This window comes from Penicillium bovifimosum (genome assembly GCF_028826915.1).
Source record: "Penicillium bovifimosum strain IBT 22155 chromosome Unknown utg000004l_segment0_segment0, whole genome shotgun sequence".
Lineage (NCBI taxonomy): Eukaryota > Fungi > Ascomycota > Eurotiomycetes > Eurotiales > Aspergillaceae > Penicillium > Penicillium bovifimosum.
The window spans coordinates 418,274-432,245 of NW_026622713.1; the positions used below are offsets into that span (position 1 = coordinate 418,274).

Below are 13,972 nucleotides of genomic sequence, written 5' to 3' on the forward strand. Positions count from 1 at the left end.
ACGCTTCCTTAGTGCGCTATCACCCCCTGGAGCTTTTCGAAAATTGTGGAGGCCATGAGGGCAGGGAAGACCTGAGGATAATCCCTTACGCTGCAGACAATACGGTATCTCAGCCTGGGAGGAGGGGCAACCTAATCCGCATTGCTCTCGCAGAAGTCACACAAAGAATGATGAGCAAGGCACTCCCAGCCCTTACCCCTAATACCGAGAAGTATAGATTGAAAAAAGCGATAATGAAGCGACACCGATCACTAGCAAGCCGTTTCCAGGCATTTGTGGACAAGTTTGGCCTCGCAATACTCTGCTTCATTCAACCTTATCACGGTCAAAATGGATCAAATGGGGGGCATTTCAGATAACAAGTAGGTTTGCTAATGTTGGTAACACCAGCTAGGTCCTGTGTACACAGTTAAGTGGACAGTTGTGCTTAACGCAATGGTCTTGTATTCTGTATTGATTCATTCATGTATGTCTGTGTGTCTAAGGGGACCTAGGGGGATATGCCCCTGGATCCCGCACGTGACACACCGGCCTTCGGCGGTCACAACGCCGAGCGGCACATACGACTGCAGGCCGCCAAGTCACAAGCGGATATATCCCGACAGCTAAGCACTTCATGGAACCTCATATGCTAAAGAGGATCAGAATCCGAGAAATAAGCGAAGCCAGCTTGAAAACCTTTATTGAGGTTCTGGATCAGTCTCAAGGTGACTATCTAAGAGTAGTGTGTGGAGCCGCCGATCCGTTGTTGCAGTACCTGGTCTATGAAAACTCTACTACAACTGAATTTGCCATAGAGCGTACTGATGCGGTGAATATTCTCCAATTGCCTAAGGACTCCGAGGAGCTGTTACGCCTACTTCAGGGCACTTCAGGGAATGCTTCCATTGCCAAAATTTGCTTGAAGCCATTCGGCGAGATCTAATGCAGTTATAAAGTTTGGGTTGAAATATAAAAATTTAGACCAAGAAGGATCTACAAGGTGACTGGTGGTCGAAGTGGTCGGCCGCCGGTTTGCGCCGAAGAGAGGTCTGGCGAATTGGGATCTCGCCCACCTCTATAACAAAGCGTAACCCTACAGCCACCAAATGCTTGCCCTTCTGGGGGTAAGGGTGACTACGTCGGGGGAGGGGAGGCTTGGATACCGCCCAGTGTATGGGAGAGTTTAGGGGGGTATTGGAGCACAGTTCTCACTCATGCCTCTCCCTCCGCATACTCCATGCTAATGTGGCACTGAATCTTCTATGGTTTTTGAGACTTTTACTTAGGGCCCGTGTTACCCCGGTGGAGCGGTACAGAATTGTGAATAGTGCGATCCCACGCATGAGGAGAGCACCGCCTGTATCTAAGCCGAAGAAAGTTTGCATAGCGCCTAACAAGAGACGTGGGAAGCTAAACCAGACTATAATAGAAACCATCAACCCTGCTCCGACGAATCACCTTTTTTCCTCTCGGAAACCCCCATGATCAAATATAACTGCACGCGGAGTACTCCATACGAAACTAACTCAACAAGCAAGACAAGCAAGACATGCGAGACGAGTGATCAGTTTGAGCCTTGAATCCGATGTTGGGGTCACAATCCCGTATCTGGCTTCTGTCAATGTCAAAAGGACGTATGACGAGCACATGCAGGAAAACGAAGATTCAGATAAATTGTCCCTTACTTCGAATTGTCGCGCTGGAACGATTGAGTTTCAAAGCCAGCCTCGATTGACTACGGAGGCTATTAAGGAGATCAGCTATGGAGATGGCTATGAAGCTCTGTGTCAAAGGAATGGAGACTTTTACCTCATGGGCTAGAGGCTTGAAGAGGATTAAGGTCTCCTGATGAGTATCTCCGGGAAAGCACGCACAGAGATTGAAAGATTGGCATCACAGCGACTCTGACCGTTCTCTTCATATCATCCAGCAGGCACTGACGCAATAAGTTCCGATCCCTCCGCCCTGGCCGGCAGGTGAGACTGATTGGCTATGGTACATGGACAACAAAACATGGCAAAGTTTTAGCGCAGTGGGCGATGGTTTAAAAGAGATAGAGGCCTGGGCCTGCGGGCCTCGGGGGCTCTGCAGCTGCTTTAGACTCACCTCAGCCCAAACTGATACAGTTATGACTAGATGAGAGAACCTTCTTGAACAGGATTTGATTTCTGCCCAAAGGATAAAGCACCCCTGCCATTTCAAAAATTTGCCGGAATGCTTTACGAAATATCGTTCACGGAGTTAGTGGTTAAGTGCGACTACTTGAGACCAAAAAAGTCTGAAGGGGAAGACCTCGGGAGTCAGAGTCATCCACCTCAAACCCATTAAAGCCATTAAAGCCCACACTGCCTTAATTCCGGCAGCATGACATTATAACCAGTCAGATGCCCCTGGATCTGAGGCAGTCTCCAGGGTTCATAGTTTGGTGGCGCAAGATGGGAACGGCACCCCCCGTTCTGTGTCCAGGTGGGTCCATATTAAGTCACACTATCACGAACCAATCACAACGGAGAACGGCACCGTCGAGTCCCATATTCATCCATGTAGTCATACACCCATGATCAACGTTGGAAGTATAGAAAATGAAGAGAGAAACCTATTTATACCCGACATTGAGACGCCTTTTGATTGAATTCTCATCATACTCATTCCCTTCAGCCTCAGCAAAATGCCTTTCTATAACTCTTACCCAGGCTTCCTCTATCGCCAGTTCTTGGTCTGCCCTTCCAAGGCCCCATCCACCACCTCCCTCCGCGGTAAGGCAGGTATCGTGACAGGGTCCAACACTGGCCTGGGATATGAGGCTTCCGCTCAGCTTCTTGGCCTTGGGCTCTCCCATCTGATTTTGGCCGTCCGAAGCATCTTCAAAGGAGAAGCTGCCCGAAAATCCCTTCTCGCCTCGCTTCCCGCCTCTGCCAAACCCCCGGTGGTCGAGGTCTGGGAACTGGACCTAGGAAGCTATGCCAGTATTCTCGCATTTGTCGAGCGCCTCAAGAAGTCCGAGATTCAGGTCGACTTTGCTCTTCTCAACGCCGGTGTTGCCAACTTCAAATTCACCATCAACCAACCCACCTCTCACGAGTCAAGTATTCAGATCAACTGGCTGAGTACAGCTCTCCTGACTCTTCTGTTATTACCCGTGCTTGATCAACAGGCCGCCAACAACCTCACCCGCGCTCGCCCGGTGATTTCCATCGTCGGCAGCGAGACAGCCGCCTGGGCCAAGTTTGCCGAGGCTCAGGTATCTACCAAGCAGGGAATTCCCCTCATTGACGTCTTGGATGATAAAGCCAACTTCGACATGGGAGATCGTTACTACACCTCCAAGCTGCTCTACCAGCTCTTCTTCCTTGAGCTGTTCCGCAACCGATCCAGCGCCCAGCGCTCCTCGGGCGCCATTCTCAACCTGGTCAACCCTGGTTTCTGTTATGGTTCTGAGTTGCACCGCACAGCTGAAGGTGCATTCGGTAAGGTTCTTGGTGGTATGAAAAGAGTTATTGGTCGCTCTGTATCCATGGGCGCTCGTACCCTGGTTCACTCATCGGTGTTGGCTGGTGAACCCTCTAACGGTAAATATCTCAGTGACAACAAGCAGGCTCCATTTGCAGGATATGGAGACAGTGATTCTGGTAGAATCACACAGGCACAGGTGTGGAAGGAGACAATATCCGAGTTGGGCTCTGTGGTTGACATGGACAAGCTGTTGTCGCAGATTTGATTGATCTTTTTGAGTATTTTGTGCTGTATTGCGTTGTTTGCTACCCTTGATCAATTTCTTGTCTTTTGTGCTTACCTAGGTAGTCTCGTATAGTTCTAAATGAGAAATCTGTCGCATTCCACCAACGGACCCGAGCCAGATGCTGACTAACCTATCCAACCCCGCCACATTGTGATTCATTGTCATCTGGAGGCGCACGAAGTTGCCCAGTCATAATCACTGCGCCCCTGAAATGACCTGATGAAGCTTGTTTTGTAGGCAATCATCATCATGCCTTCAGTGTCAGTGGATGGACTCACTCCACCCGAGCTATTACATTATCTGCCTACATATCGGGTATTGATCTGCCGATGTTGCAGCTACGCCATCCAGCCTGGTGCAGTCGCTCGTCATCTCAAAGAAATCCACCATCTTCATCATCTATCGCGTCGAGCATTCATCGACTACGCCTCCCAATTTGAACTGGATCGACCCGCTGATGTTGTCTTGCCTGATGAAACCCAGTTCCCAGTGCCGTTACTGCCCATACAGAATGGGCTAGCCTGTTCCTTTGCCCGCTGCGACCATCTTTGTGTTACAACTAAGCGCATGAAGCAGCACTGGATGACTGTTCACCACATCGCAGCCTCTGATAATGGAGGTTTCTGGGACCCTGTGCCATTGCAGAGCTTTTTCCGAGGAAATGCCTTTCGCTACTTTACTAACCCAGCGTTGTTGATGTCGATGTCATCATCTGCCAGTTCCGATGGGCTGACGAGTACTGTTAGTGAAAATGATGACCACCAGCCACCATACATAAAACTAATTTATCCCCATAGACTATTACAACCGCGGCTTCAAGTGTGAATCACGGAGAACCAAGCCCCTCACAAATGTTGATCACGACCGACGCAGGATTACTCGATCACTACCAGAACTATACCTACAAAACCCTCTCATGCGGCCCGGAGACAGACGATGCATTCCAAACAATTGTTCCCCAGCTAGGAACGCAACTTCCCTTCTTACTTCATGGCATCTTGTCCTGTGCCGCCCTCCACCTTGCTTCTATTGACCCACCCAATCGCGTATATTACACAATCCAGTCAATACGACACCAAGACCAGGCAGCTCCTGCATTCCGATGGGCAACTATGCACGTGGACAGTGATAATAGCCAGGCGGTGCTGGCTTTTTCATTCTTCCTCGTCGTCTACGCCCTAGGCTCTCAATCCACCGACCAAGCCCTGTTCCTTAGCAATGATGATGACCCAGAAGATGCGCCTTCATCAAACTGGATCGAAATACTGCGCAACGGTTGCTCCATGCTCTGTCCTGTCTGGACAGAACTAATTACTGGCCCCTTGGCACCCTTTACGACCCTTTGGCGAGATGATCTCGGCGTCACTACCGACCCCAAGGACCCGCTACTGATTACTCTACTCTCTGTCATACCAGACCATGAATTGGAATCCGCTGAAAGCTTAATATACCGCGATTCGGCTGTTAAATTGGCAAACGCTTTTTCATTTATCAAGAATTGCGGACCGTCGCCGAGTATTTGGGATGCTCTTAATTCATGGCCAATGCGTGTTTCGCCCGATTACCTGACCCTATTGAAACAGAACAACCCTGGTGCTTTACTGCTGTTGTCATACTATGCTATCCTTCTACGGCCACTTAGGGGAGAATGGTTTCTGGAAGGTCGTGTCATGGGATTGGTAGATCAAATCGCGCGACGATTAAGGGGGAATTGCTCGGCACAAATCTGGAAGGTGTTTTCTATGATGCAGGAGGAATATTTCTTATACTGAACTTATATGATTTGAACGGTTTGTTTTGAGTGATGATAAAACGTTTTACAACTACAATATGAAGGTCTATGAAATAGACGTCGAAAAGGCCACTTTGGACGCCCCAAGCAGTCGTCTTTCCACCCGTAACAAATTTATATCCTCTTGTTTTATCCTCAACTATGGGAATTACCTAGGTACTATTTGGGCCTCGTGAAAGAAACGGCAGTGCGACTACGAACAGGACCCGCATTCGCTGTCCCACCAACAATGATACGATGCCGACCAGTGGACGAGAGAGACTGGTCTGGATGGACACCGATGGAAGCGCAAGCCTGGAAAACGGGCGGATGCCTCACGTCTCCCCCGGGGACTTTGGCGAGGAACTGGGAGAGTCGGAAGGCATTCGTCCAAGCACACAGTACTCCCAAGATTGGCCGGCTCCTATGCCCGGAGTACAATCCCACTTGGGGACGAACTACGGCGATCACCGGGCCGAAATAGAAATGTCCCACATGCTTAGCGTGAATGATAAGCCAATCGATTACTCTGCTTATTTTCTTCTATCTTGCAGGGAGATAGCAGTTTCAGCTTGTTTGCTCGGGAGACAAATAGTCAAGAGAGAGAAATGAAGGTTCTTATCTGACCGACGTCAAATAGCCCTAAAACCAAACAACCTTGTCAACAACCTCCTGTTTCCACTCCCCATTTTCCCCTTATGCGCACCCTTGTTTCAGGGTCGAGATCAGCACTCGAAACCCCATTATCCGTTTTCTCCACTTCCACCCCACCTAACATCTCCCTCTGTTGTACATCTACTCCGTACACATCACCATGTCCAAGCTATCGCGGCTCCATCAGCTGCTGATAGTCAAGCGGACCGAACGAGATGGCATCACTCGTCCAGTTGACATGTTAGACAATGACTCCATCCGCCCGACACCAGTACAAGACCGAAAATGGAACCAACTCACCTATATCATGTTCTGGTTCTCGGCCACGGCCAATGTCAGCAATCTCTACACAGCATCCACGGGAATGGCAATGGGATTGACCATGTGGGAAGCAATTGCATGTTCATTTAGTGGACAGATTCTTGCCGGCTCATTAATGGCTCTCAATGGTCGTGCTGGTGCCATGTACCGCATTCCATTCCCGGTCCTGTGTCGGTCTAGCTTCGGGCATTGGGGAGCACTGTGGCCGACTTTTAATCGTGCGGCTATGTCGGTTGTGTGGAATGGTGTGAATACCGTTCAGGGTGCGCAGTGTTTATAGTGAGGTTTTCCTCCTCAAGGTAAAGGAAAAAAGACAGCTTGTTAACCGTTCGTTTCCCAGTGTCTTCCTCCATGCCATATTCCCAAGTATCGAGAATATTCCGGATAAAATGGGGTCTAAATCCGCCCTGACTTCAGCACAAATGATGTGTTTCTTCGTCTACTGGTATACTTCACTCATCTCATACTCCCAATTGCTTACAACCAAGCTAACCACCCAGACAGGATAATCAACTGTGCATTCCTGGTGGTACCCGTACCAAAAATGAGAGCCCTAGTCTATATCAAAGTCGTCATCTACTTTGCCGCGGCCTTCGCCATGGTAGGATGGACCGTATCTCTCGCGGGCGGTTCACTAAAAACCCTCAACAACCCCTCCGAAGTCCAAGGCACAGAAAAAAGCTATCTAATCTTCAAATTCGTCTTCCTGGGCCTCGCAAGCTGTGGAACATTCATCTCCAACGCCTCCGATCTCCAACGATACGCCACAAAGCCGAACGACGTGCTCATCGGCCAAATCGTCAGCTTCCCCCTCTCTAACCTCCTAATTGCCGTTCTGGGTAATCTCATCGCATCCGCCAGCAAAGCTATCTTCGGAGAGGTTTGTCCTTGTAAACCCCTAAGCCCGCTGAACCAAACTGACCAAAAGCAGCTCATCTGGAGCCCCTTGGTCTTCCTGGACAAATTAATGGAAGGCGAACGATACACCTCCGGCAACAGATGTGCCTGCGCATTCATCGCACTAGCATTCGTCTATTCGACCGTCTTCTCGGCCATCTTCGAGAACTCCATTCCGTAAGAGCTCTTTTCACCAATCCCAGCAATCATCTCCATCTAACAAGTCTAGTGCGGGCAACGACATCGCAGCCCTTCTACCAAAATACATCACCATCAAACGCGGTTTCTTCATCTGCGCTGTCCTCTCCTACGCAATCTGCCCCTGGTACCTCCTCTCAACAGCCTCAATCTTCATCACCTTCCTCTCCTCCTACCAAATCTTCCTCTCCGCAATAGCCGGCATTCTAATCTGCGACTACTACCTCATCCGACGCGGTCTCCTCAACATCCCATCCCTCTACGTGTGCCGTCCAAGCCCCTACCGATACTACCACGGCTTCAACCCACGCGCCTTCCTAGCATACATCGTAGCGGTTGCGCCGAACTTCTACGGCTTTCTTTTCCAAATGGGTGTGAAGGCGCCGCTGGGAATACAGCGGTTCTATTATGTGGCTTATCCGACTGGATTGTTTATTGGGTTTGGGGCTTATTGGTTGACTTGTTTGGCTTCGCCGCCGGAGGGGATGAAGGAGGTTTCGGGGTGGATGGAGCCGAAGGATTTTGTGGAGGATCATGATGGGTCTAGCTCTGGGTATACTATTCATGCTGTTGAAGTGGAGAAGGGGGCTGTTGAGGTTAGTAAGGAGGCGTATGATAAGGGGTCGTTTTAGGGTTCTTCAAGGTATTTTTTTTTTGTAATCTCTCTGAATTCAAAAGCAATGGTGAAAATCTATGACCAACACCTTCTGACAAGCCTGTAAATGCTATGATCTTGAACAATAAACTGGACAAAAACTCCAGACTCCGGTAAACACGGTTTGGGGTATCACCAAGCCTCCAATTGGAAGCGTTATGCAAATCAGACCACCAAATAACAGATGCAGGATGATCTATGACAATAAAACAACATGAGCGCACACCGTGTATGCAAATGCAAAGTCCCACAGGAAATAATACAAAGAACAAAAACGGAATAATCACCACCACCACGAACTCGATACACTCGGTAGCTCCGGACCAGCCAAATCAGGACGCGCGGGTGAGCTCCTACCCCGTCGACGTCGACGCCTCCATACTATCGGCGGGGATGGGGAGACATGGACTTGGCCCTCATGTTGGACTAAACCATACCTCCTTTGCCGTGCTTCTCGAACATCAACGCGGTGTCCGCCGAAGTGTATGAATTGCCCGGATCCAGCTGCTGGGGCCCAGCCGCGGTCAATCGTATTCACAATCTCGTCCAATGAGCCGAGTTCTGTCGGGGAGCCAGCTGCTGGGGCCCAGCCGCGGTCAATCGTATTCACAATCTCGTCCAATGAGCCGAGTTCTGTCGGGGAGCCAGCTGCTGGGGCCCAGCCGCGGTCGATCGTATTTACTCGCTCATCCAATGAGCCGTGTTCTGTTGGGGAACCGAGGTACATCGAATCGGGCTGGGTCGCATTAGGCGTTTCCTGTCTCCTGACAGTCCAGATAGTGGGCCCGGTGGTGAGCTGCTGCTGTTGCATCCTTGACACACCGGGGACCGCCTCGGGGGTTCCTTGGAAGCCCGGAGTTGGTGGTGAGAATTGCCCCGGATGTCGCTCCGGCTCTATGCTCCATGATGGCGGGGAGTACCCCGGCGAGTTACGCGCCGACGGCTCAGGAGTTGGTATCGTCTGCTCTTGTGCAGATCCCACTGTCATGTTGGGTTGAAGCGGTCGAGATAACGGTCCTGGCATAATGGCCGATGGATGAGCAGGTGCTGGAGAGGGCCTCAAGGGTCGTGATTGGATGAATGGTGATAGCTGGGCCGATGCTCTGCGACTGGGAGAGGCGACGGGGATTTTCTCATCGTATGAAGAGCGCTGTTGATATGGAATGAGACACGGCACACTTGCAGACATAAGTGATGGAACCTCGAGAGGTGCCAAGGAGCCGCGCCGTGACTCACTCCGGCTTCCAGGTGCAGTGTGAAAGTCAGGACCGCTATAGTATCCATGGAAAGATTCCGGGTCACTGAAGGTCGATCGACCCAGAGACTCGCTCCTCGTTTCGTTGTCTAGCCCATGGGAAGGCGGGGACAAAATGGGGATGAGCACCTCACTGTCGAGAGACTCAGTAGAGAGTTTCACCTGCAAGCCACTTGCTGAGTCCACAGTCCGGATGATAGGAGCAGATGGTGGGCGCATCGGTGCAGACTCTGCCTTGAGTATCTGGCGGGATGCCACATTCGCATATGTTGGCTTGTTTTCTTTATTCGATACAGCCTCTGGAGCTTCAGGGGGCAGTTGAGGGTTACTAGACCGACGCACTGCTGCCAGCGCCTGTTTGGCCTGTGAGGCGAACACCGACGAGTTCCCTATCTCCTTTGCAGATGTGCGACTTGTTGACCCTTTTCCATGAACCGAAGAGAGCCCCACCAATGGCGTGTCCGATTGGCCACATCGGAACGGTCGCAGGCCCTTGTTGCGTTGCTTCTGTTTGTCCTCGTTGCCTGACATTCGCTTGGAATCTCGATCGACCAGATGCCATTCGGACAAACCACTGGCTGGCGGAGAGATCGGCGGGGGAGGTGGTTCATCTGGTTTCTCCGTGGTGTGGCTTATCTGCATTCCGGGCATTCCCTCCGCTATTACTTCTGCATCGGACTCATAGCCCTCTTCTGATTCATCGTCAGTTCCAGCCTGATTGAACACATGGGGTGGGAATAGTTCGATTGCAAAGCGCGGAGCTGGCTGAGCCAGTTGGTCGGACTCGGGGGGTTCCGCTCGAGGTGACCCTGGAGCACTCGAGTCGAATGTGTCCCGGCGCGGCGATACATCTTCTGCTTCCGTCGGAGAACCAGGGGACGATGACGAAGAGCTACTTGAACGGTCAAACACGGACCTTTGCCGTGTGAAATCTTGCGAGGAGCTCGGAGATAGGGACTCTATTTCCCTGCTGATGGTTTTCATTAAATTCCGCAAACCATCTCGTGTCACGCCAACAATGTGTGGGTGTGAATTCATGGCCGGTTTCTTTGGAAACAACTCAAGGAGCCGTGAGGCATGTGTCTCGTACTCACGGTGGTCACGGACAAGGCCGCACGTTTCGTCCTGAGCCATGCGTTCAACGGCGGCTTCATACGAGGTGGTGAGAAAGCGAGTGGCAACAATCAACCAAGCATCGTAACAGCCAGGGTCACTTGGGTTCATGATACCCTTGCTCTCTTCGTCTCTGATGCGCAACTCATCACGGCAGAATCCCTGCACCACGCTGTGGATCTTGACGACATCAACCGCCGATTGATGTTGGTACATCGAGAAAAGCTCTTCTTGGCTGCTCTCCGTGGAAGAGTGGGAGGTTTCAAGTGCCTTCTTTGCTTCTGGGCTCCCATCATCGTCATCACAAGGTTGCACGAAAGACCTCGTCCCGAGAATCCCGCTGGCGGAAGTCCGCTCGATCAGCCCATGGCGGATAAGTGTCCCCAGAGTGGTATCCAGATCAGGTTCATCGCCTAGTTGGGCACTGGTCTGGATCTCCAGGTTCTCGTTGGTCATAGCAACTCGGCCAAGATCCAAAAGACCTACTGGTACCTGGTGGCCGAGAAACGAGAGAAGATTGATCAAATGCAGCGCCTGACTTTTCTGCAATCGAAACAGATCACCCATGATACCCAAAAATGGCTCCGCAAGCTTCTTGTCGGTAAGCTGGGATTTAAACCGATATTTTTCGATTGGTTTACCCGTTGCCTTGAGACGATGTCCAACGGCACGGATCGCCAAAGGCAGACATTCGAAGTATTCCACGATACGGATGGCCTTTCTTTTTTGCCGGGGTGTCGGTATTTTGATTCCCAGATCCTTGAACAGAAGCTTGCAAGCGTCTTCCACATGCAGAGGCGAGATCTCCAGGCCGTAAGGTTCGTACAATCGTGCCTTTTTCCGAAGCGTTTTGTCAACTGAAGTGTAGAGAATACTACATTGCTTGCTCCAAGGCAAGATATCTCTGAACTTGTTGATATCTTCATCGTAATCAAACGTCATACCATCGAAGACCAGGAGCCAATTTTTTCGGGACTGGAGCCAGCTGCGAACCGCGTTCACGTATCTCTGTGTTTCATGATATGCAGGAGAGAGCTTAGGCTCGACCAGTGTGGCTGCTTGCGCAATCTCCCAGAAGCACTTATACAAGGACTCGCGAGACTTCGCGTCGACCCAGAAGATCCCACCAGGGTAGCAGTCGCGCTTAGCGAACACGTACTGGCGCGCTAGATGTGTCTTCCCAGCGCCTGGGACGCCAAAGATTAAAACAGACATTGTATTTTCTAGACGCGCCTTCGCTTTGAACAAGCGAACGTGGAGCACTTCGAGCTCTTTCTTCATTCCGAAGAACGTATCATTGGGATGAAAGCCCGGGGGGGCCACAAAGAGAGGCTGATCTCTGATAGAATGGCGCGAAAGCTGGAGTATTCCACTATTCTCCAAATCTGATACTGGGGAGTTCCTGCCTTCAGTGGCAGGCGCACGCGGCAAAGATGGTAGATATTCGCCTAAGAAGAAGTCAGCCAAAGTGACTCTTAAAATGTCCTGAGACTCATATTGCATGCATGGATAATGTCAGCTAGTTGAGGACATGTGATGAGAGCCAACTCCGAGAGACAAGACCAGCAAGCTAAGTACAAATAAAGAAACCACAGTCTGAGTTGAATCACAAAACAAAAGGCTAAAAGCGAGCGAACTGCAATCGCCTCAAGAATAGCAAATGCCAAATGCTAACGTAATTCATCATAAACGGCCGGGTCCATAACCTCTCGATAAGCAGGCTCCTCAATCTCATAGTCCCTCAACGTGACAATCTCTTCCGGTGCAGGGAGAGCCCTACCTGTTCTGTTCAAGTCGGGCATGCTTCGATTCGGGGGGTCCTCTACCCTTGCTGTAATGTAAATTCAGTATAGGACATATTAAAGAGTAACAGTCATGCAAGACTCACCGTCATAAATCTCTCTCGCTTTATTCTTCTTTTCTTGAACACGAAAGTTCTTCTCTGCCACCCAGCGATCTGCGATAACAGCAGGAGCCTGGGATGAATACCGCAGAACAGCTTCTGCTACAACCTCATAGCCTGGGGCGTTCTCATCGTCAAACTTGCACATATGGCTGTGATCGGCTTCTATTCCCGCACGCTCGACGCCCGCCATGTACGGCGCAGCCGAGTACTCGTCCACGATCACCTCTCGAGTACCACGCACATCAGTGGATCGGGTCTCATGGAAGAAGTAGATGTGGAAGCGGTCCATGATATCGACGAATAGACTGTTGATATGCTGAAGAGTCTCATTGTTTGTCCGCAGGGCCTTGATAAGCTGCGAAGACGATTCCATAATCTTCTTCGGCAGAACAGCGTTGCAGATATTTTGCAGCAACAGGCCCCATTTCGCGATATCAGACCCGTTGTGAGGTGTTCCGAGAAAGAGAATGCCAAAGGTCGATACGTATATTGCACGCAGATGCTCAGTCTTCTCGTTTGAGAGACTCCGGGAGTAGATCAAGGCACGTTTCACAATGAGGCCGCCCAACGAATGGCAGATAAAGATTAGTGGCCGCTCCGAGCAGCCTCGGAGCTATATAACCGGAGCAAGGTTAGTCATTCAGTTTGATACCAGCGGACAGCGAAGAAGAAGGGATAAAAGCATATATAGAAAGCAAGAACAGACCGAAAACAGACCGAAAACAGACCGAAAACAGACGAAAGGCCACACTTACATTCCGGTTTGCCGCCAGACTGGAGGCGAAGGTCTCGGCATGACTGACCACGGTATCCCGCGAGGTGCCATCGGTGAAAGTCACGACATTGGCGTTATAGCCGTACGTGAGGATTCGCGGACGCAGCTTGGCAAGAACGTCAGGAAGCAAGTCGGTTGGCCAAAAGCAACCGGTGGACTTGCTAGTCCACGTATCATGAGGGTGGCCATTCAGACCGTGAACAAAGACAATATCAATCGTAGCATCGTCGTGTGGACCGTAAATCTCCGTCAAGCCCGTGGGCTTGATGGCCTTTGCGTCGGCAATACTGGGCTTGCCCATGGCAATGTTTGTAGGACGACAAAGAAACACAGTTGAGATTGCTTGCCGTAGGCTTGAGATAGAATAGTTGAGAAAGAAAAGATCCTGGATGCAAGGAAATCCCGCTCTTAAGTGAACGCAGCTGACCCTTCTCGGCGTTGCAACTTACGCCTAGTTAGGCGAGTGAACGGGGGCAGTGGTCCTTCCCTCTGACCCAGGTCATCGGACCATGTCAATGCAGACCCGGACCTTTCTGTTCGTGCATCGGCGTTGAGTCCCGAACGACGGGCCGCGTGCAGATTATTCTGGATCTAAACGTTTCTGCGCCTTGCGATGTTTGGCGTCCTGGTCGGATTGCTCATTGGCAGTTGGCCCGTCGGGATCTGGGGTCCTCACACAGCCCTGTCGGATCGGGTAAGTTGCCAG

The 13,972-nt window shown here is 50.8% G+C and overlaps 4 protein-coding genes across 4 annotated transcripts; 3 read left to right on the plus strand and 1 right to left on the minus strand.

Moving 5' to 3' along the window:
- Positions 1 to 2,650: 2,650 nt before the first annotated feature.
- N7515_004439 (uncharacterized protein) lies at positions 2,651 to 3,700 on the plus strand (the record flags this gene model as incomplete). Its single annotated transcript, XM_056665183.1, has 1 exon — positions 2,651 to 3,700. The coding sequence occupies one exon, from the start codon at positions 2,651 to 2,653 to the stop codon at positions 3,698 to 3,700; it is 1,050 nt and encodes a 349-aa protein (XP_056522133.1).
- Positions 3,701 to 3,970: 270 nt separating this feature from the next.
- Positions 3,971 to 5,454, plus strand: N7515_004440 (transcriptional regulator family TF; the record flags this gene model as incomplete). The annotated part of the gene is made up of 2 exons (XM_056665184.1): positions 3,971 to 4,462; positions 4,519 to 5,454. Coding segments are annotated over 2 exons (1,428 nt in total), but the record flags the coding sequence as incomplete, so codon positions are not given.
- Positions 5,455 to 6,306: 852 nt separating this feature from the next.
- N7515_004441 (nucleobase cation symporter-1 family protein) lies at positions 6,307 to 8,194 on the plus strand (the record flags this gene model as incomplete). Its single annotated transcript, XM_056665185.1, has 5 exons — positions 6,307 to 6,746; positions 6,808 to 6,912; positions 6,972 to 7,347; positions 7,399 to 7,541; positions 7,594 to 8,194. The coding sequence occupies 5 exons, from the start codon at positions 6,307 to 6,309 to the stop codon at positions 8,192 to 8,194; spliced, it is 1,665 nt and encodes a 554-aa protein (XP_056522135.1).
- Positions 8,195 to 8,500: 306 nt separating this feature from the next.
- On the minus strand, positions 8,501 to 13,567 carry N7515_004442 (uncharacterized protein; the record flags this gene model as incomplete). The annotated part of the gene is made up of 4 exons (XM_056665186.1): positions 8,501 to 12,033; positions 12,261 to 12,416; positions 12,474 to 13,104; positions 13,247 to 13,567. 4 exons carry the CDS (start codon positions 13,565 to 13,567, stop codon positions 8,501 to 8,503), a joined length of 4,641 nt encoding a protein of 1,546 aa, XP_056522136.1.
- Positions 13,568 to 13,972: the final 405 nt, after the last annotated feature.